Source organism: Alnus glutinosa, chromosome 14, assembly GCF_958979055.1.
Source record: "Alnus glutinosa chromosome 14, dhAlnGlut1.1, whole genome shotgun sequence".
NCBI classification, from domain to species: Eukaryota; Viridiplantae; Streptophyta; class Magnoliopsida; order Fagales; family Betulaceae; genus Alnus; species Alnus glutinosa.
The window spans coordinates 7138083-7160956 of NC_084899.1; the positions used below are offsets into that span (position 1 = coordinate 7138083).

At 39.4% G+C, this 22874-nt stretch overlaps 1 protein-coding gene across 5 annotated transcripts in view; it reads right to left on the bottom strand.

Moving 5' to 3' along the window:
• LOC133857000 (CBL-interacting serine/threonine-protein kinase 24-like) overlaps positions 1–22636 on the bottom strand; it is a 28590-nt gene extending 5954 nt beyond the window's left edge. For 2 of the 5 annotated variants that reach the window (XM_062292084.1, XM_062292087.1), the window contains exons 1-9: positions 22481–22636; positions 21801–22015; positions 20900–20962; positions 20702–20773; positions 20382–20489; positions 20202–20276; positions 20023–20076; positions 13218–13358; positions 12412–12501 (exon numbers count right to left, since the gene is read on the bottom strand). In XM_062292084.1, the coding sequence (XP_062148068.1) occupies positions 12412–12501; positions 13218–13358; positions 20023–20076; positions 20202–20276; positions 20382–20489; positions 20702–20773; positions 20900–20962; positions 21801–21965 (768 nt within the window). In that variant the 5' untranslated portion in view covers positions 21966–22015; positions 22481–22636. Of the gene's footprint in view, positions 1–12411; positions 12502–13217; positions 13359–20022; positions 20077–20201; positions 20277–20381; positions 20490–20701; positions 20774–20899; positions 20963–21800; positions 22016–22450 lie in introns of all 5 variants that reach the window. The other 3 variants (XM_062292086.1, XM_062292085.1, XM_062292088.1) reach the window with 3 other exon arrangements.
• Between the last annotated feature and the right edge of the window lie 238 nt (positions 22637–22874).

A 22874-nucleotide genomic window follows, 5' to 3' on the forward strand; every position in this document is an offset into this window, starting at 1 on the left:
TTACAAATGCTATGCCAGGAAAAAGGCCAGAACATATAATTGCATGAACCAATGACTGGTTGTGATGTAATCTGTTGTTATTGCTTTCATGTACATCTACCAAGCCAGAATCTCTCAAAATGAAGCTCAACTGCTTCCGAAGAGAATGGATAGCCTGAAGTGTTTGGACAGAGAGGAAATTCCTCCAACAATACTCGTATGCAGATCCTTTTCTTTCTACATCTTTCCATCCTTCATACGCACGAACCAGAGCCATATGATCATTGTAATCTTTTACAGAAAATTTAGACTTTGTTGTCCCTGCTAACTTGGCTTTCTTGTTTCTGGTTTGCGTCTCTAACACAGCTTGGGGCTTTGGCATCATCCGGTCACTTCTTGTTGCCAGCGGGGTAGGTTGTGCATGGGTGGGGCTTGGCTTGTTGGAGAGGTACGTGGTGGAGAAAAACTTTTAATTCTTTTCATGAGCTCCTCCATCCGTTTGCTAGACTCATCTTTCCACACGAGAAATTCTGACCGCATCTTTTCTAGCCTTGCTTGTTCTTCTTCATTCCAGAAAAATTGGGAAGACATAGTAATGGTGTGGATCGAAGATTGTTGTAGAAAACAATCAACCTCGCTCTAATGCCACTTGATGCAATGAAATAGTAAAATAACAAAGGAAAAGGGGATATGGGCTACTTCGAGAGAGCCGTAATCTCCAATGGTTACTTTAAGGGTGCCGTGACTTCCTAAGACACCAAAAAGATTCTAGGTTTGATAATAATATTCAGCATGATCTTTTATTCATTGGGTTACACTTATATAGAATATGGCTAGGTCATAAGACATAACTATTAGGTATAACCGTCATTACATCACGCAGGAAAATTAACTAGGAAGGAAATAAACTAATGAAAATACATTTCTTATTAGCTAAAACATATAGAGAAATAAAATATGGAGATTCCACTCCTTATTCACTGCTGCTTGGGGATCCAATACTGCCACGTGTGCTGCCACAAAAGCCCTAAAATTCTGACCGTATCACTTTGATCATTACTTAATCTCGCAGAAGTTGACAGAAAAATAAAAAGTCTGATGAAAAGTTGTTATGTGCTCCTGATCAGCATGCGGCAAAACACAATGACCCAAAGAACAGATTATGCCACTCACAGCTGCTTGCGGTGTTGGTTACTATTGTAACTTATGTTGGGTCCAACTCTATGTAACAAAGTCCACTATGTGGCCCCAAAACGAATTCAAAATAATAATAATAATAATAATAATAATAATAACAACAATAAATAATAAAATGACAACCAAAATTACACTATATGCATCACGACCAGAATGACATTTATCTTCTTCTTCTTCTTCTTCTTCTTCTTCTTCTTCTTCTTTTTTTTAAGTAATTCAATTTTATTAAATGTGCAAAAAAGCACAACCTTAGTACACAGGAAGTATACAAGAAACCCCTACTATAGAGAAAAATAGGAACAAAAATTCAAAACTCAAAAAAAACTGAAAATAGGCAAACTATTTATCTCAAAGACCACCATCTGAATTCTCTTAATTTTTTGTTCATAAATGATTTAAAGTAGCAACATTCTTTACTAGGCCTGTAATCGAGCTGAGTATTGGCTATTCAAACTCGACTCAACAAAAATATATGTCGGCTCAAGCTTGGCAAGAGCTTGAGTCGAGCTCTAATAGGTTGTTTGAACTCGGCTCAACCAATTTTGGCCGAATTCGAACTTGGCTCAAATAAACCAAAATAATTGAGCTTGAGCTAGACCTCGAGTGAAATTTCAATTTACATAATATAAACAGGAAAAAACAAATACAGATCAGCCATCATGAACAAAGAAATAGAGATTTGCAGCATAGAAATGAAAATCCTAAAGAAAATGATAAATGACAGAGGAAAAAAAGGACCAAATTTATGTAGGCAAGCATTCTTAGGATCTATGATAAAGTCATACGCGGCAAGGGAAGAAGAGGGGAGCTTCTAGATCGTGTGATCCTTGGAGGGGAGAAAGTAGCAAATGATGGTGACAAAGAGCTGGGTGATGCTCTCGCTGTAGGAGGAGCACAATTTCCTTCTTCAAGGCTCCAGTCTTCAAGAAGAAGTCCACAAACTTGTTCCCTTCCAATGCTTCTTTGGTCTTGTTGACAAGAGAGAGAGAGAGAGAGAGAGAGAGAGAGAGAAGATTTGGTAAAAAACTGATAATGGTGGTTGTAGGGAGAAACCAAGAAAGTTTGAAAAGATAGTGTGGCTGTGTCTCACCGTTGTTCCTTGAAGTGGCTGGTGGAGCTTTGAGGATGGAGTCTGAAGGTGGAAGCTTGAAGTTTGATCGAGATTGAAGAGAGAAGGTGTGGAAGTGATAGTTGAGTTCAGAAGACAAGGGGGTACGTGGCAGCAAGAGAGTGGGGCTTAGGGGAGGTGCGTGCCATCTGGATTCAACCTTCTCCAGGCCTAAACGGTTGTGTTTTGAGGAGTCCGGCCCTCTTGCGTTTTATGTTTTCGTTAATATCGTTTTATGCTTTCAGTAAGGGTTAGCCGTTTTATTCAATTCCTTATACGTTTTGTAATACCTAATGGACAGTATATAACTCCAGCGGGTAATAGACTGAAGCAGCTTTTGATAGTGAATTGATTGTGTCTTTGGAGGCTTTGGCATCCTCGAAATTGCCAATTTATCATTAAATTCAATACAAATTCCTTTCTCAGATTCATTACATCTAATCTTCTCTCTTACAATTCGCTCTTCACTCCCTAAAATCCCTAAAACCCCAAAAAACCTGTTACAAATTGGTATCAGAGCCTCATATTTACCTGCGCATGAAAACCCGTTGTATGATTATGGTTGAAGAAAATGCACCTGTGTCTCACTCAGAATTTACTGGCATGGTACAGACCTTGCAAACCCAAATGGATCAGTTGGAGGCCTTGATCTTGAAGCAATCAGAAGCCAGGGGGGGGGGGGGGGGGGAGGGGCTCCAAATCCCTGGTGCACAACTATGACTACATTCCTCCACCATTTGGGGGGGGGGGGGTGGGGGGCGAAATTTTTTTTCTCGGAGGAATTAGTGGTAGTGAGGGTCTCTTGAAACCTAAATCTGTTCGTTTGGATTTCCCGCGTTTTGATGGTGAAGACGCCGAAACTTGGTGCTGCCGGGCTGAACAGTTCTTTGATTACTACAACACTCCAAACGAACATCACCTCTCATTATCTTCTTTTCATATGGACGGCCGCGCTCTCATCTGGTTTCGTGAGCTCCGTTCTAGCAACTCGGTTCATGGTTGGGGAGAATTCGTCCGTGCTTTACAGATCCACTTTGGCAAAGGGTCTTATGATGATCCTATGGAGACACTGTCTAAATTAAAGCAGGACGGCACCCTGGAGGATTACAAAAACCAATTTGACACACTGGCTTTGAAGGTGCAGCACCTACCGGAATTTCACAAACTCAGCTGTTTCTTGGGCGGTCTTAAGGGTGAAATCCAGCTCCCCGTTAGGATGTTGAATCCTCGAACATTGGTGGATGCTTATTCCCTCGCCCGAATGCAAGAAGAATGTGTGCTGACCACTAAGAGGTACCCCCGCTCATCTTTTAATTCTTCCCACTACCATCAGACAAACCAAGGCCTTAGTGTCTAGTTGCCGACTGGTTTCACTAAAAGCCCTCTGTACCCAAATTCCTCTCGGAATACTGCCCCAGGCCAATATTCCCAGCCTTTCAACCAGCCTACAGGGGGGGGGGGGTCTATCGGGTAAAGAAGGGTCTAAACCGAGCCAAGCCTTGGTTTCAGTACAGAAGATAACACAGGCCCAAATGGAGGAACAAAGGTGCAAAGGGCTCTGTTATTCTTGTGATTCTAAATGGACAAGGGGACACGTTTGTGCTGTTCCCAAACTCTTTCTAATTGAAGTTACGGATGAGCCACCTCCTGACCCGGACAAGGCTACCGGACCTGCTGAGGAGGATCCAGGAGAATTCTTTTTAGAAGAATTCCCGGAAATTTCCCTCAATGCCATTACTAGCACCCCCCATCCGAAGACTATGTGGCTTGTGGGGTTTCTCAAATTGCACCCTATTGTGATTCTAATCGACTCGGGTAGTACCCATAATTTTGTTCACACAAAATTAGCGGCTACACTTGGCATTCGACCTTTGGTAAAGGATCCTATTAGGGTGAAAATTGCTAACGGCGCTGAGATTCCTAGCCCCGGTTGCTGTAAAGAGGTGGAGCTCAAAATCCAGGGGTCTAGTTTTCGAACTAACTTCTTTATTCTCCCTTTGGTTGGCTGCGATGCTGTTTTAGGAATTCAATGGCTCCGTACCTTGGGGCCTATCATATGGGATTTTCTGCAGCTCATGATGGAATTCCAGCATGATGGGGACCCTTGCATTTTGCATGGCCTGAAACAAGGTCCACACTTGAGCTTGGAGGGGAGTGAATCTTTTCGGTTGCCTAAGCAGGAACAGAAGGGTCTAGTTTTACAACTCCTAAGTTGCCCTGCTCACTGTCTATCCTTACATGGACAACCGTCCTCACCAATCCAGCAAGGCCTTCCACCTCCTGTGGCCGCCCTTCTTGGGACTTTTGGGGACGTTTTTACAGAACCCACTGCCCTACCTCCACGCAGAGTTCAAGATCATTCTATTACTCTACAACCTGGGGCTCAACCGGTTTCTGTCAGACCCTACCGCTACCCCTTTTATCAAAAGGCAGAAATTGAGAAGATTGTCAAAGAATTGCTGCACACGGGTGTTATCTGACCTAGCCACAGCCCTTTCTCATCCCCTGTCTTGCTAGTTCGGAAGGCTGATGGCACTTGGCGCATGTGTATGGACTATATGGCTTTGAATAAGGTAACTATTAAAGATAAGTTTCCTATTCCATTGGTTGATGAACTGTTAGACAAGTTATGGGGCTCAAATTTTTTTTCTAAACTCGACTTAAGGTCCGGGTACCACCAAACTAGGGCAATTGATGAGGACATCCCTAAAACAGCCTTCCGTACTCATGAAGGCCATTACGAGTTTTTAGTTATGCCATTTAGGCTGACCAATGCCCCCTCCACTTTTTAAAGCCTCATGAACCATGTCTTTCAACCTTACTTAAGAAAATTCATCTTAGTCTTTTTTGATGATATCTTAGTTTATAGTAAGGATTTGGAAACCCATCTCACTCATCTCTCCTTAACACTAGAGACCTTGAGGCAGAATTCCTTATTTGCTAAATTGTCTAAGTGTAAATTTGCTTGTTTGGAGGTAAAGTATTTGGGACACATAGTCTCAGCTCAAGGAGTCTGTGCTGACCTGAGCAAGATTAAAGCCATGGTAGAATGGCCTTTCCCTAAAACCCTAAAGGCTTTGAGGGGATTTCTAGGGTTAACGGGGTATTATCGTAAATTTATAAGAGGGTATGGTTCCATTGCTGCCCCTCTCACTCAGATGCTTCGAAAGAATTCTTTTGCATGGACAGCAGTAGCTCAAGCTGCCTTTGAGGCTTTGAAACAGGCTGTGACACAAGCCCTGGTGCTAGCCCTCCCAAATTTCTCACAACCGTTCATAATTGAATGTGATGCTAGTGGAGTAGGTGTGGGTGCAGTCCTAATGCAAGAAAACCGCCCTATTGTCTTCCTCAGTTAGGCCCTCAAAGGAAAGGCACTCCACATGTCCACCTACGAGAAAGAGCTCTTTGCTCTAGTGACAGCTGTGCATAAAGGACCCTACCTCTTGGGACAGTCCTTTGTCATTTGAACTGACCAACAGAGCCTAAAGTTCTTGTTAGAACAAAAAGTTGATACTCCATTCCAGCAGCGATGGCTCACAAAACTCCTAGGCTATGATTTCTTGGTGGAATACAAAAAAGGGGTGGAAAATACAGTGGCGGATGCTCTATCTCGAAGAGACTCGGAGGCTGCGGATATTTCCTTGTCTATCTTATCTCTTCCGGTCCTTGGTTGGGTGGATGACTTAAAGGCTCAGTATTTACTTGATCCTAAGTTACAGCTTTTACTAACTCAATGGAAGAATCATGAGCTCAGTACCCGAAGGTATTCTCTCCGAGATGGAATTCTTCTGTATAAAAACAGAATTGTGTTGGGTGATTCCCCACAACTTAAGGCCCAGGTTTTACTCTATGTCCATAGTGATCCTATGGCTGGGCATTCGGGATATGAGAAAACCCTCCATCGGGCTAAAAGGAACTTCTATTAGCAAGGTATGAGACGGGATATCAAAGACTTCATCAGGGAGTGTGACACATGCCAAATAAACAAGCATGATAATCTCTTCCCTGCGGGCTTGCTGCAGCCACTTCCCATTCCCTCTAGGGTTTGGACCGATATTTCTATGGATTTTGTGGAGGGATTGCCCTTATCCCAGGGGTATTCGGTAATCTTTGTAGTTGTTGATCGCTTGTCTAAATATGCCCATTTCATCACCTTATCTCACCCCTACTCAGCAGCCAAGATAGCTTAGATTTTTATTGCTAACGTGTTTAAGCTACATGGAATGCCAAATTCCATTGTCTCGGACAGAGACACTACCTTCACAAGTACATTCTGGAGTGAACTCTTTCGGCTACAAGGCACTACATTGAAATTCAGCACCAGTTACCATCCTCAGACTGATGGTCAAACTGAAATTGTCAACAAGGCCTTAGAGAACTACCTACGCTGTTTTGCCCAAGACAGCCCTAAAAACTGGTCTTACTGGTTACCCTGGGCCGAGTATTCCTATAATACTTCTTGGCACTCTACCAAGTTGACCCCTTTCGAAGTGGTCTATGGTGTTCCACCACCTAGACTCCTAAGCTACATTCCGGGCACAACCCGAGTACAAGCAGTGGATGAGGTCCTCCGCAAAAGGGAGCAAATCCTCTCCATTCTCAACCACAATCTAAAGCAGGCTCAACAACGCATGAAAAAATATACAGACATCAGACGGACAGAGAGAAAATTTGAGCTAGATCAGCAGGTTTACCTCCGCCTCCAACCCTACCGGCAGACAACTGTGGCCCACCGCCGATCGCTCAAACTTGCTCCTCGATTTTATGGTCCCTTCACCATTATTCGGAAGGTGGGTGCTGTGGCCTATGAACTCGATCTGCCCATGGAGTCCCAAGTCCACCCCGTTTTCCATGTCTCTCAACTAAAACTGAAATTAGGGTCCACTGTCACCCCCGTGCCAAAGCTACCCCCAATTGATTCCCATGGAGTTTTCCGGCCGGAACCCGTGGAGGTGGTCGACCGTCATTCGCGTCCGTGCAACAATCGCCCGCTCATCGAACTCCTCATCCGTTGGGAGGGCAAAACCGCCGATGATGCGACTTGGGAGGAGTTTTATGCTCTGAAGAACGCCTACCCCCACCTTATGGGCAAGGTGTTTTAATCGGAGGGGTATTGTCACCGTTGTTCCTTGAAGCGGCTGGTGGAGCTTTGAGGATGGAGTCTAAAGGTGGAAGCTTGAAGTTTGATCGAGATTAAAGAGAGAAGGTGTGGAAGTGATAGTTGAGTTCAGAAGACAAGGGGGTACGTGGCAGCAAGAGAGTGGGGCTTAGGGGAGGTGCGTGCCATCTGGATTCAACCTTCTCCAAGCCTAAACGGTTGTGTTTTGAGGAGTCCGGTCCTCTTGCGTTTTATGTTTTCGTTAATGTCGTTTTATGCTTTCAGTAAGGGTTAGCCGTTTTATTCAATTCCTTATACGTTTTGTAATACCTAATGGACAGTATATAAGTCCAGCGGGTAATAGACTGAAGCAGCTTTTGATAGTGAATTGATTGTGTCTTTGGAGGCCCTGGCATCCTCGAAATTGCCAATTTATCATTAAATTCAGTAAAATTCAGTACAAATTCCTTTCTCAAATTCATTACATCTAATCTTCTCTCTTACAATTCGCTCTTCACTCCCTAAAATCCCTAAAACCCCAAAAAACCTGTTACATTGTACTTATAAGATTAAATATGATCTCGTCTAAAAAGCTGAGGATTATGTCAAATCTTTCCACTTTCGGCTGATTTCACGTATGGAGACTGAAGACTTTCTTTCTCGTAAAGCACGACTAAGAAGGCCAAAAGCTTGATAAATTTCAAAGACATCCTTACCTATCATCAATAACAACTTCAAGTAACATATTGTCTAGTCAATTAAAAGCTCGTTTGGGATTGCGTTGGAAAATATAGCTTCATTGCGTTGGAAAATATAGCTTCTAAAAAAAACTTTTTATAAAAAGCTTCATTTTTAAGCTTTTTCTCTAAAGTACGTTTGGCATTTTTTAGAGCAAAAAAGTCAAAGAACTGCCTTTTTAGTTTTTTTACCAAACTAATAAGCTTTTTTATTGGCACAACTTTTTATGTACTAAAAGTACTTTATTCTTATATGCTTTGTTTTGAAGATGTATCGGGGTTGAAAATCAATTTGTCTAAGTCCGAAATTGTTCCAGTAGGCGAGGTAGGGGATGTGGAGGGATTGGCTAGCATTCTTGGGTCTAGTGTGGCTTTGTTGCCGATAAAGTATTTGAGTCTTCCTTTGGGTGCTCGCTATAAGGCTTCCACTATTTGGAGTAGTATTATTGAGAAGATGGAGAATAGATTGGCTGGTTGGAAGAGATTATATTTATCAAAGGGTGGCAGGTTAATGTTGATCAAAATTACTCTCTCTAACTTACCCACATATTATTTGTCCCTCTTCCTGCTTCCAGTGGGAGTGGCTAATCGACTAGAAAAACTTCAAAGGGACTTTCTTTGGGGAGGTATTGGTAATGAATTTAAGTTCCATTGGGTGAATTAGTCAAAGGTATGTACTCTGAAGAACTCAGGGGGATTAGGGGTGAGAAACATGCTTCAGTTTAATCGTGCCATGTTGGGTAAGTGGTTGTGGAGGTTTGCTACGGAAAGGGATGCTTTGTGGAGGAGGTTAGTGGATATTAAATATGATAGTATAAGCGGTGGTTGGTGTTCTAAGTAGAAAGGGGGGCCCTATGGAGTGGGAGTATGGAAATGTATAAGGAGGGGATGGGATGTTTTGCGCATCACGTGTGTTATGATGTAGGAGATGGCTCTATACTGTTGTTTTGGCATGATATGTGGTGTGGGGAACTACCTTTGAAGGTCCTCTTTCCATAGTTGTCCATTATAGCATGTGATAAAGATACGTGGGTGGAGGAGAATATGCAGTTCCAAAATGATAACATTCATTGGAATGTTCTATTTATTCGACCAGTGCCTGATTGGGAGGTGAACGTGGTCTCTAGCTTCTTTGAGTTGTTGTATTCTCAAGAAGTTAGGTATGGAGGTGAGGATATGATTTGTTGGATTCCATCGAAAAGGAAGTTCTTTGAAGTAAAGTCTTACTATCAGGTATTATCTACTCCTATACGGTCCAATTTTCCTTGGAAGAGTATTTGGACAGTTAAGGCTCCCATGAGAGTGGCATTCTTTGTGTGGACAGCGACTCTAGGGAAAATATTAACCTTGGATAGTTTACGTAAGAGGAATATTATTGTGCTGCAATGGTGTTGTATGTGGAAGAATTGTGGGAAGTCTATCGATCATTTATTCCTTGATTGTGAGGTTGCAACAAAGATGTGGAATGTGCTTCTTCAGCTTTTTGGTGTTGCTTAGGTCATGCCTCGCGGGGTAAGCGAGTTGTTGGGAGGTTGGAGGGAACAGTTGGAAAACCGTATTGCGTTGCGCAAATGGAGGATAACTTTATTGTATTTGATGTGGTGTATTTGGTGAGAGCGGAATGCATGAAGCTTTGACGATCATGAAAATTGCCTGTTAGATTTGAAAAAGTTGGTGCTACAAACCCTGTATACATGGAGAGTGGCATGGCATACTTCGCATGTTTCTACTTTTTCTGAGTTTTTAGCTTTATGTTCTTCTTTCTCTATGGGTTAGGAGTTCTCTTGTATACTTTCTGTGTACTTGGGTCATGTCCCTCTGTGCTTTGTTTGAATATATTCATTATTTATCAAAAAAAACATCTAATATATAATATATTAATAAAATTTATATAACATATATGATATGATGCAATCAAATAATAAAAAGGAACAAAAGAAAAGCTATGGGCTACTTCGAGAGAGCCGTGATCTCCAATGGCTACTTCGAGAGAGAGCCTTGATCTCCAAAACAACCAAAAAGGTCTAGGTTTTCATAATATTCAGTATGCTTATTCCTTGGGTAGGATTACACTTAAATAGATGACGGCTAGGTCATAAGATATAACCATTAGGTCTAGCCGTCATAACACAATGTAGGAAAATAAACTAAGAAGGAAATAACTAATGGAAAATACATTCCTTATTAAACTAAATACTTAAGGAAATAATATATGGAGAATTAAACTCCTTATTCCAGCCGGCTTGGGGTTGCTTGGTAGCTACGGTAGTGCCACCTAGCCCTAGGAAAATCTGAACGTATCATCCCTCTCCCCTAACATCTTCCTTGTCCCCAAGGAAGAATTTTGGTTTTGCAAAAATCAGTCCCTGCGCTTCCAACCTTGGCTTCATCTCTTCTTCCTCCTTCACATTCTGCTCCAGCATCTCCTTGTCAAGAACAACCTTTTGAAAATCCTCAAAAGCTGGAAAACTATAAGGCCAGCTTTGGACTTCATTCATCATCTGTATTTTAGCATCCTCCCATAGCCAAAATGGATCATCTCCGATAGGTGCAGAATTATGATAGATAAATACTGGGCCAAAAACCTTCTTCCATGGCTCACCAGCTCTGAATTTCGGCACCAGGTCTTGTCCAGCATAGTGAGCAGCCTTGCCAAAAAATGTATGAATTCCAGTAGCAATGACCACGGCTTCTATCTCTCCCTGTTTGCATGTCGAACCTGAATAAACACTATCACCAGGGCCTTCAACACTAATTATATCACCAGGAACAAGAATAGACGCATTCTGCTTGTACTCTTCAACAGGAACATGTTGTCCATGTTGTCGTTCACTGGTTCTCCCCAAAAGAGCTGCATCCTTAGCCCCAAAGAGAAGTGTTGTGGCAACCAGAGGTTTTGTAGAATCCTTAGCTTTCTTGTTTCTTGTTTGCGTCTCTAACACCGCTTGGGGCTTTGGCATCAACCGGTCACTTTTTGTTGTCGGAGAGGTGCGTGGTGCAGAAAAACTTTCAATTCTTTTCCTGATCTCCTCCATTCGTTTGATCGCTTCTTCTTTGTACGCAAGGAATTCTGACTGCACCTTGTCTAGCCTCGCTCGTTCTTCTTCATTCCAAAAAGGCATGGTGATGATGTGGATCGAAGATTGTTGTAGAAAACAATCAACCTTCGCTCTGATACCACTTGATGCAATCAAATAATAAAAAGGAACAAAAGAAAAGATATGGGCTACTTCGAGAGAGCCGTGATCTCCAATGGCTACTTCGAGAAAGCCTTGATCTCCAAAACAACCAAAAAGGTCTAGGTTTTCATAATATTCAGCATGCTTATTCCTTGAGTAGGATTACACTTAAATAGATGACGGCTAGGTCATAAGACATAACCATTAGGTCTAGCCGTCATAACACAATGTAGGAAAACAAACTAAGAAGAAAATAACTAATGGAAAATACATTCCTTATTAAACTAAATACTTAAGGAAATAATATATGGAGAATTAAACTCCTTATTCCAGCCGGCTTGGGGTTGCTTGGTGGCTACGGCAGTGCCACCTAGCCCTAGGAAAATCTAAACGTATCATGATACAACATATAACACATACATATATGTTAATATGTGTGTATATCACCATGCCAAGTCAAGCTTAAACGAGTTTTGCTCATTTACTATTCAAGCAAAAATTATTGTTCAAGCTCGACTCGTTTATTAAATGAACCAATCTTGAGTCAAACTTAAACGAGCTAAGCTCGCGAGCTGTTCAAGAACATCTCAATTTACTTACAGCCCTAATCTTCACCCTTTTCACCACCATATCAACTTTAACACATATGATATTAAGGTTTAGGGCTTACCCCGCATTTCATTTTGTTGAAGTTAGAAGCATATAACATGAAACTAACTCAATTGATATCAGCACTTTAAGGGCATACTCATCTTAACATTTCCGTCATATTTGTAAGAGGGACAGGCCTATAAAAAATTAATCATTAGTGTGTAGGCATTTGCCAATCACCTATGTCAAGTGTAACATATAATCACCCTCTAACAAGTCCTAGAAGTAGTAGGAAAGCATGTTTGAAATAAATATCATACTATACCACATACGAAAAGTTATTCCAAGTCATACACGACATGTAATTCAGATAATTGAGAAGCAAATTGGCACACAATGCAGTTCCTAAACAGAGCATGAATTTACAATTATGTGTAAATAGCAAAAGCAATTCCATTTTCTGCAGATGGTGAAACAAAATACTAAAAGTTTTGGGATCTGATGGTGAAACAAAGTACTTACTGTTTTAGGATTGGGATCAAGTATCTTGTGTATCAACAACTTCAACTCTGGAGAAAACCAAAGTGGACAAGAAAATTCTGCTGCATTTATCTACAAATCAACCACAAGTGCATTTAGTTAGTAGCTCCCAATGATACTTGTGAACTAATACGTTATTGTTGTTAAATCATCACTTGTCCTAAAAGCTTAAGATTATACGAAGAGATAAATTTAATCACTTAATCAATACTTTAACACTCCTCTTTACGTGTGGGCTCAGACTCCCTTTTAATAGGTGAAGCCCAACACGTGGAATATTTAATTGAAATGTGAGGTAAATGACGTAGTCAAAATTCGAACTCAAAACCTTTGGCTTTGATACCATGTTAAATAACTACTTGTCCTAAAAACTTAAGCTTATAGGAAAATGCAAATTTAGTAACTTAATCGATACTTTAACTATTGCGACTCACATTCAGTCCACCGAGAAAGGTTTCTCGTTCTTCATGGAAGTAATAACTGAATAAAATGGGCAGTTTTTTAAGCTAAAACCCTATACATGAGAAGAAATACATAGTAATAGTGTCTATGTTATATGAATTCATCATGCCAACCTCCTCGAATGTGAGACATAACTCTAGACAGTACAGGCAAAATGAGGTGGGGGACAAAATGATCCTTGCCACATGTACATCACAACTTAAAACAGAAGGAAATGAATCTGCAGAAAGTGTAGGCATCTAACAAAGTATTGAATTCATACTATAGATCCCTAAGAAAATCCATAATCTACGGAATTAATCTGAAGTACAATGATAGCAGGACACCTTTTTGTACAGAGTTGGAAGGTTAAACTCATCAAATGGAAGATAACCAGCCATTAGAACATAGAGGATGACTCCAGATGACCACACATCAGCAGCCGCACCGTCATAACCCTGGTTGCCGAGCACCTGTTGGGAAACTATCTAGTGTAAGGAACTGGAAAATATCAGTAAAAAAAAATGAGAATATGACTTCTGTCATCTAATAAGAAATAAGGAAGAAATTTGATCTCACGATTGAACCACCTAAATTTTAGGAAACAAACAACTTTTTTTTTTTTTGATAAGTAAAGTATATTTCAGAAAGTGCAGAGGGGCGCAATCCATAAAAAGGAAACGTACAACTTGTTACTGACAACAATAAAACTAGAATTTCAAAAGTTACCACAATGCTACATTAATTTCTAACATCATAGATACAATTATGCAGAGATAACAATGAAGAAAAGTGGATGCATGAAGGATGAATGAAATAAGTTTTACAAATCACATAAATTAGGTCAAAGATTAAAGAGAAAGCAACTTGGGATAGAAAGCATAGCCTTCTGTGAATTTCACTACCCTCCATCAACCTGATTCAGCTAGGAAAAAGGATCTTTTGGAGCTTCTTATCAGCTTCTAATGCAGTTCAAATTGTTGCAATATCCCAGACAGCAAATAAATATACGCTAGCAACATAATTTGTCTTCGTCTCCCTGAGCAGAGTTGTCTTATTTCTTCAAGAATAATAGAATTATCGATCTGACAGTTCAAAACCAGTAACCTAATAGCTCCATCATTCTAAGGGGCAAGAAAGGGCAATTTGATTTAGAAAGAGTAATTTATAGGGGGAAAAAAAGGTAAATCTCATGTGCACTAATTTGTTGGAGTTTCTTTTACATAAAAAATAGACATTAAAACAAAGTAAATACGCACTAATTTACATTAAAAAAAAATGATCGGGGTTTTGTTGGGGAAACCGAGTGAATCCCATGCACAAAGTAGTAAGTTGGGGGAAGAGGTCTGTTGTGAATTTAGTCCATATGGCATAACACCCGGTCTCATATTGGGAAAATAAGTAACCCAGACACTCATTGGCGCTAAGTCTCACATTGCTTACTTAGAACATCTCCAACAAATACTCTAAAAGCTACATATTAGCTAAATATAGCTAATATGAGCCATTTTTTTAGCTCCCGCAGATTATCTTCAGAGCATGTTAAAGACATTTTTTGCTACAATAATTAGCTCTCGGTCAACCTCTCTGGTCCCACCACGGTTGAATCGAAGGGAAAGGTAACCACTAGCAACCTTGACCTGAACTCAAGAAAGGTAATTCTACCACTAACTCAGAAACCCATACAACACGAAGCTCAAAACTTTCACTTTCCCTTCTTTTCCTTCACCTTCCCAACAATCAAACGGATAGTCAGGGAAAAGTTTCGAAATTGCCTTCATCCACATGCTCTTCCCGAAAGTGAGTGAAAAACTTTAAAGCCTATCAAAAATACTTCGAATATTCCATTTCTTCTTATTCAATTTTCTCAGTAACCAAACGGCTGCTGAAGAAGAATGGAAGCTAGGGGCCCAAATGAGTTCCTCACCTCATTGCCACTCCAACAGAAACCCCCTCCCCAACCCAACACCCTTCGCAAAACAAGCACAGAGACAACCCCTTCTCACGTCTGTAAAAACAATCCCAACCCTCCCTCTGGCTCTCTATATCTCTCTATCTAGAAATGGGTCACTCGAGGACCCTTCTTATCTCTCTACTTTCATTCTCTCACTCTCTCTCCTCGCCCTTTCATCCTTCACCGCTGCCAATGATGCCGTCATGGCCAAGCTCCTCACCGCTCTCAACCCCACCCCGAGTGGCTAGCCCACCAGCAGAGGCCACTACAATTGAAAAAACGTGAATTATGTTCCTCTCTCTCTCTCTCTCTCTCTCTCTCTCTCTCTCTCCCTTCAAGAAATAAAAAATAATAATAAAATAAAAAACAAAAACAAAAAAAAAAAAAAAAATAGAGAAAGAAACAGAAAAATCTGTTGGAGTTTATATTGAAAAATGAGTAGGTAAAATACCGAAGAGTGCTTTTTGGTTAGGTAATTTACATGATTTTAGTGGAGATGCTATTACTATGTGAAACTAGACTTTATAAGTGATTTTAGAGAATCTCTAAATTGATTAGTTCTTTTGAAATGATACTGCATATGTAGCTATGCTGGTGCTTCTCAAGAAGTAAAGAGACAAATTTAAAGTAAAATGTATTTCAAGGAGAGTGAATTGCCACTTAGATATTTGGGGGTGCCTCTCATTGCTAGGAAATTGAGTACATTGGGTTGTAAGGCATTATTGGAGAGAATTTATAGCTAGAATCAATTCCTGGGCTTCTCAAAAATTGTCTTTTGCTGGAAGATTTCAGTTGCTATCTTCAGTGATGTTCAGTATTCAAGTTTATTGGTCGAGCATGTTTATTCTTCTTATGAAGATCATCAAGACTATTGAACTTAAGTTTAATAGCTTTCCGTGGAAGGGGACTGATCAGTCTGCTCTAGGAGTAAAGGTAGCTTGGCGCATTTAGTTTGTGTCCCTAAACAAGAAGGGGGTTTTGGGTTTGAAACGTATAGAGGATTGGTATAAAGCTGCCATATTGAAGCATATTTGGAATATTTTTGCTCAGGCAGGGTCTTTGTGGGTTTCTTGGGTTGAGAATATTTTAAAAGGAAGACCATTTTGGGCTATTAAAGTAGCTTCAAATATATCATGGGGCTGGAAGAAGATCCATAAATTTATAGCACTAGCAACAGACTCCATAAATCCCATTCCCTTCCCTAAATGTAGAGAAAACTCCCAAACAAACTCCCAAACAAACTCCCTTGGCGTTCCTTGAACCAGGGAAAACCCAAGGGAACCAAAAGTGCTATCCTAGATTTAGGGTAGCACTTTTGCTTCCCTTTCCATTATTTTATTTAGAAAAAAAGGCTTTCTCTTTTCTTTCTTTCCTCTGTCTTTCCTTAACATTTATTTGAAATAATATTTAATTAGCTTTCTTTTTCCTCTCTTTCCCTTAAACATTTATTTGAAAGACTATTTAAATGGTATAGGAAAAGGATAAGGAAAGCTATTATGGAGTTTATTTGAATAGGGAAATAAAAAATAGTTTGGTTCCCTAAATTTAAGGAAAATCTAAGGGAAGCTGCTATTAATGCTCTAAGGAAGATAGCTATAACTTTTTTACGATATGCAGTAGGAAATGGTGAAAACATTTTTCTTTGGCAAGACTAGTGGCATCCTCTGGGTGCTTTATATGAGAAATTTGGGTCTCAGGTTGTGTATGATGCAGCAAGCCACGTGGAAGCTAAACTTTCTAGTGTTTTGGTGGATAAGCAATGGATTTGGAGGCCTGCTAGGTCTAAGGACTTGGTGACAATTCAGAGTTTCCTTCCTTCAATCCAGTAAGGAGAAGCTGATGAGCCTACTTGGATTCCTTCTAGGTCAAGTCAATTTTCTACTTCTAAAACTTGGAAGGCTATAAGATTCAAATTACCAGAGGTTACATGATGGGGAATAATCTGGTTTTTATGTGCAATCCCAAGGCATGCATTTATAATTTGGTTGATAACTAAAACAAACTTTCTACTCGAGATAAATTGATGCAATGGGGCTATACAAGGGATTATCAGTGTAATTTCTGCATAAATGGAATTGAAAGTAGAGCTCATATGCTATTTTGAATGTAGTTTTACCAAACGTTTGTGGAGGGAAGTAATGAGGAAGCGTATATGGGGTTTCTTTGAAAATAATTGGAAAAGTATTTTAGTTTGGGGAGTGAAAAAATTACGAGGAAAAGGGTTGAGAGCTGTAATATGCAAGGTTGCTTTGAGGGCTGTAGTGTATCATATTTGGATGCAAAGGAATCACAGAATTTTTGGAGGGCAAGTTTTTTTTTTTTTTTAATAAGTAATGTCAATTCATTAATAAAGCACAGAGAGGTGCAACCCTAATACACAGGAAGTATACAAGAGTGCCCCTAAGAGGAATGAACAGAAAATAAATTTAAAAATTCTGCATACGTAAAAACATTCAAGCTATGATGAAACACTATCCAAATATAAACGTGTTCCTTAGCTCAACCATCGATGTCTCTAAATCTTCAAAGTGTCGCGCATTTCATTCCCGCCAAATACACCACATTAAACACAATGAAACTAACCGCCAAACTTCTTTAACTGGACCATACCCACACGACGTGCCCCAACTAGTCAACAACTCCAGCACCATTCATTGCATAACCCATTCTACCACAAATAAAGTAAGAATGTAACTCCATAGATCGCGAGCAACTTCGCAATTAAGTAATAGATGTTCAATTGACTCCCCACTTTTTTTACACATACAACACCACTCAATCACCACGACATTCCTCTTTCACAGATTGTCATGCGTCAAAACTTTACCTAAAACTGTTGTCCATACAAAGAAAGCCACCCTTGCCAGAGCCTTAACACGCTAGATACTCTTCCACGGAAATGATGGGCCATCTTTCCTATTTAACACTTCATAATAGGACTTCACTTCAAATAAACCCATTTTGGAGAGGTTCCAAACTAACCTGTCATCCTCTCCATGTCGAACCGAAATCGAATAAAACCGAGAGAAGAAAGAAAATACCATCTCCATCTCCCAATCCTGGACTGGACACGTAAAAATAACATTCCACTGAGTAACTCCATTTTGAACAACCAAGTTATCTGCCACCATCGCCTCTTTATTCCTCACAATATTAAACAAAATTGGATAACATTGCTTCAAAGATCTATCCCCACTACACCAATCATACCAGAAACTGACATGTGACCCATCCCCCACCTCAAAACAAACAAAGTCGCTAAACTTATCACACCCCCTCCTAATATGTTTCTACACACCCACTCCAAAAGTACCCAACACCTCTTTTGAACACCACCCACCCTTTAGACTCTCAAATTTGACATCAATCACCAATCGCCATAATGCCTCTCTCTCCCTGTCATACTTCCACAACCATTTCCCCATAAGAGCTCGATTAAACTGGATGAAATTGTGAACTCCCAACCCACCTGAATGCAATGGAGTACATATCCTGTTCCAATTCACTAAATGAAATTTAGTCTCGTCTCCAATACCACCCCATAGAAAATCCCTTTGAAGTTTATCAAAACGATTAGCCATGCCCACTAGAATAGGGAACAACGACAAGTAATACGTAGGAAGGTTGGAAAGAGTACTTTTAAGAAGAGTCATCCAACCACCCTTCGACAAATACATTCGCTTGCATCCAGCCAACCGACGTTCCATTTTCTCAATGACACCATTCCAAATAGACACGGCCTTATAAGAAGCACCCAATGACAAACCCCAGTATGTCATAGGCAAAGATGCGACCCGACATCCAAGGAGTTGAGCCAACCCTCGACATCCTCTATCTCACCAATAGGAACAATTTCTGATTTTCCTAAATTAATCCTCAATCATGAAGCTGCCTCAAAGCATAAGAAGATATTTTTTTGATAAGTAATCGAATTATTGTTAAGAGCGAAAAACACTACTCAAGTATACAGAGAAGAAGAAAAAAAAAACTTAGGTAGAAGGAGAGAAGAACGAGAAAATTATGAAAACTAAGCTCCCAAGGAGCTACAAATGCAACTGTCCAAGTAAAAAGAGTAAAAAATAAAAAAGACTCAAGCTCCGCTAACTATAACTAACTGTCATCAAAACTCTGTCATTTCTTTCTCTCCAAAGACACCACACGAGACAGGATCATCTTCCACACAACAACACTCTGGGTTTTTCCACCAGTCCACCAACAAGCAAACAAGTCAGCAAACTATATACTGAAGTTCATATCATGGAATGTGAAGGTTAGAGTTGCTTCCAAGAATGGGTTTAAAGATTTTGTTTTTTTTTTTCATTTTTTTCCTTTTTTTTTATAAGTAATTTCAATATCATTAAATAAGCGCAAAAGAGCGCAATCTTACTACACATGAAGTATACAACAGAACCCCTAATCTGAAGAAAAAGATGAACAAAAGTATAAAAGACAATGGGTTTAAAGATTCTGATTTGAATATGGCTCTTTGTTCTATTTGGGTTATTCCTAATTCAGTTGTAGGAAAAGAAGTTTGTAATTCTGTTGTACTTGTTTGGTTGTAGTTCTCTTGGAGAGGGTCTGTTTGTCAGTCAGGGAGTTTGAGTAGCTGTGGTTCTGTGTTTTGTAATTCAGACTTGGGCAAATGAGTTTGTAATGGTGTTGTGTCTGTTTTGTTGTTGGGTTGTAGTTCCCTTGGAGGTCAGTTTGTTCATAGCTTTATGGATTGTTTATTCATATAAAAATAAAATTGTGTATTTTTCTCATAATTGCAGGAATGGGCATTCAAATTACGGGGATGGCTAAAATTTCCAAATTATACCAAAGGATCTCCAGATTTAATTTTGGAGTTTCTTTGGTAAAATGTGGAGATTAAGCCCATGCACGTAATTCAACATTATCCTTTCTATTGACAAAACTTGAGAAAAACCTATATCCGCTCAAGTAAATCCTCTTTTAGAAACTTAAGCAAAAAATTTCAACATGGTTTTATTTAGTCAGACAATACAGAATTATTATATAAAAATACGTACATCTGCAATACAAATTGTCTAGCAATCCAAAAGTGTTAAAAAGAAAGGCGATAGCAATTAGCAAACACATTGGCCTAATCAACTAAAACGAATCTGTGAGAGTCCAACTAAATGGCAAAGCATAATAGACACTTTCCAATGTTTATTTATCTTAAAAACCGAATATACCTCAGGTGCAACATAATTTGGGGTTCCACATGTTGTGTGAAGAAGATCACCCCCCTGCTCATAGATATAAACAAGAGAGAGAGAGAGAGAGGGGGGGGGGGGGGGGGGAGGGGAAGTGAGTAAGAAAAAATATATGCATAGTTAAAACTCTTTGCGTTATTTAATGCAAACAGGCTCACTTTCTGGGGCAATGCACTCAGTCCAAAGTCCAAAACCTTCAAATTTCCATATGCATTAAGTAGAAGATTTTCAGGCTGTGCATCAAAGGAAAAGAAGGAAGATTTAGTCAGGACCAGAAATGATATCTAGAAAGTACAATTGACATCAGAAATAAGTCCCACAAAAAACATTGCAGGGACCTTCAGGTCTCTGTGGTATACACCCTTATTGTGACAATGTTCAACTGCATCTATAAGCTGTTGAAAGTATCGTCTACATTCATTTTCGGGAAGTTTTCCCTGGTGAACCTGTATATCAAATTCAAGTGTAAACATTAAAATTTCCTGCATAAAAGGTTCTGCATAGGGACAAGTAGTTTATTATCTAAAAATTAACAAATTAGAGGCCTCATTAATATTTTAGTAACACAAAAATCATCTTGCTTCAAATTTGCTAAGCAACCAAAAAGGCATATAGACTTGGCCGTTGCCCATGTACATAAGGACAAGAGAAACCTTACAATTTTATCGAACAGCTCTCCTCCAGTTACAAACTCAAGAATTATATATATCTTTGTCTGGCTAGCCAAAACCTTGAAATGAAAATAAATATGAAAGAAAACAAAAGGGAGTGTCATCAATGCCGAAAATATGTGAAATAAAATTAGAGAAAAGTCATTATACTAATAGGTATTATATTTTAAAGAGTAAAAGCATACCTCAAGCAGCCTTACAATATTGGGATGCCTGACAATCTTCATTATGGATATCTCTCTTTTAATCTGAAACTCAGCACAAGATGAGGTAAGCCAAATCATTTACACAGAGAAAGGAAAGTCAAAACCAACCCTATCATTATCATATTCTACAATAGAAAGAAATACTTAAGGCACTTATGTAACAAAAAAAATTTCCATTCAAACAAGAAAATGAGTAGAATATGGCATAGGTCTTTTTTACATCTTTATTAAACCTTGTGGTAGACTAGAAATTGAACTAATCTCACTTTTAAACTAGTTGTCTGATCTTCTTAGCCAGGCACAAAGAGCACTCATATGTCAGGCTGAGTTTATCTGATTGGACTTGTAAACTGGAAAATGAAATTGAAGGCCCAGTCTCAGATGTTTATTTAGTTCCATTACATAGTAATGATTTGAAATTTCACCCCAAAAACAAAAAATAAAATAAAATAAAAACTCTATAAAATCCTGAAATATAGGCGAGATAATCAGATTCCACAGAAACATAGTTCCATAAGAAACCAACTAGTGGCAATCAAATGCAGGCTGATTACAAACCAGAAGCCACTGTCTTGAATCCATTAACAGTCAATAAGAAGTGGATATGAATGCCGAAAAACTGAACATACCCTGCTCTACGCAACAACAGATTGATTTCAATTTGACCCCTTGAATAGGAGAAAAAAAGGGGCAGATAATACCACACGCTTAAAATCAGCAGCAGCCAGAGACGTGCACTACTAAGCTAGGAATTCGGAAACATAGCCAATTCAGTAATTAGACGATAACCATTATTCATATGGATGCTATCAAAGAAACATGCATATGCATACAATTTGTATATAAGACTCTTTCAAGCATTTATGCAACAATATAGTACCTGATCAACCATTTTGTGCTTAAGAATGGTGCTCTTGGCCATAACTTTCACGGCTACACTCTCGCCGGTCTCTGTGTTCCGCGCAAACTTAACCTTTGCGAAAGTTCCCTCCCCGATGGTTCGGCCCAGCTCATACTTCCCGATCTTTCTCGACACACTCTTCATGTTCTCTCCAAGCTCATTTCCCACAAACGTTACTCAAATTCTCAACTCAACTGAAGCGAAAACTCAGATATGTCAAGCAAATCACCAATAAAATCAATTTCACTAATAATTCGCACAAATAAACAAAGCCTCAACTCACTTAAGATTCAAAAAGACATGCAATCATAAACAAAAATCGAAGTCTCTGTTTTCGATTGCTGAGAAAAGGACGAAAGCAAAACAAAATAAAAATCCAAGAATCACAATTGAGTATAAAAATAATACACAAACTCTCAATTTTGTTGCTAATAATTTCTTTTAATTTCACATTTGTGAAGAAAACTAATGCCAGATACTACGCAAGAAGTACGAAAAGAAAAGGAAGATTCCAGAGCTCTACACCAGTCGTTTTGGTTATTACTCAGCTACCAAACAGACCGTAAAATCGGGGAATACGCGATATGAGAATCAAAGTGAAAGAGCCATTGTGATAAGCGAAAACGAACATTGTGGAGAAATTCCGGCGAGAGTCTCACCGGAGAATAAAAATATTGGAGAGAGTTCGCACTTCGCCGGAGAACCGGATGCTCGGGTCGCCAGAGCTCCGCAGTTGAATTCGAATTTGGTTTGGTCAGCTCCAAGAGAGACAATTGAATATGTCAATTTTAACCGCTCACCATATTTTGCTAAGCCTTCTAAGATTGGAAGTGAAAATGAAAGGACGTGACAGCTCACAGAATAAAAATTTCAAAAAGAAAGGAAATGACTGACTGACACGCCACGCAAATGGACTTCCCGCCTTGGATCATATCGACGTGTCCAAAATGAGTAATTATAGAACAAAATTTAATAAGGATGATCTCAAATTTATTGATAATTTTAAAAGTAATATAATATTTAAAAGGACAAAAAAGACATTAATTCTTTTTA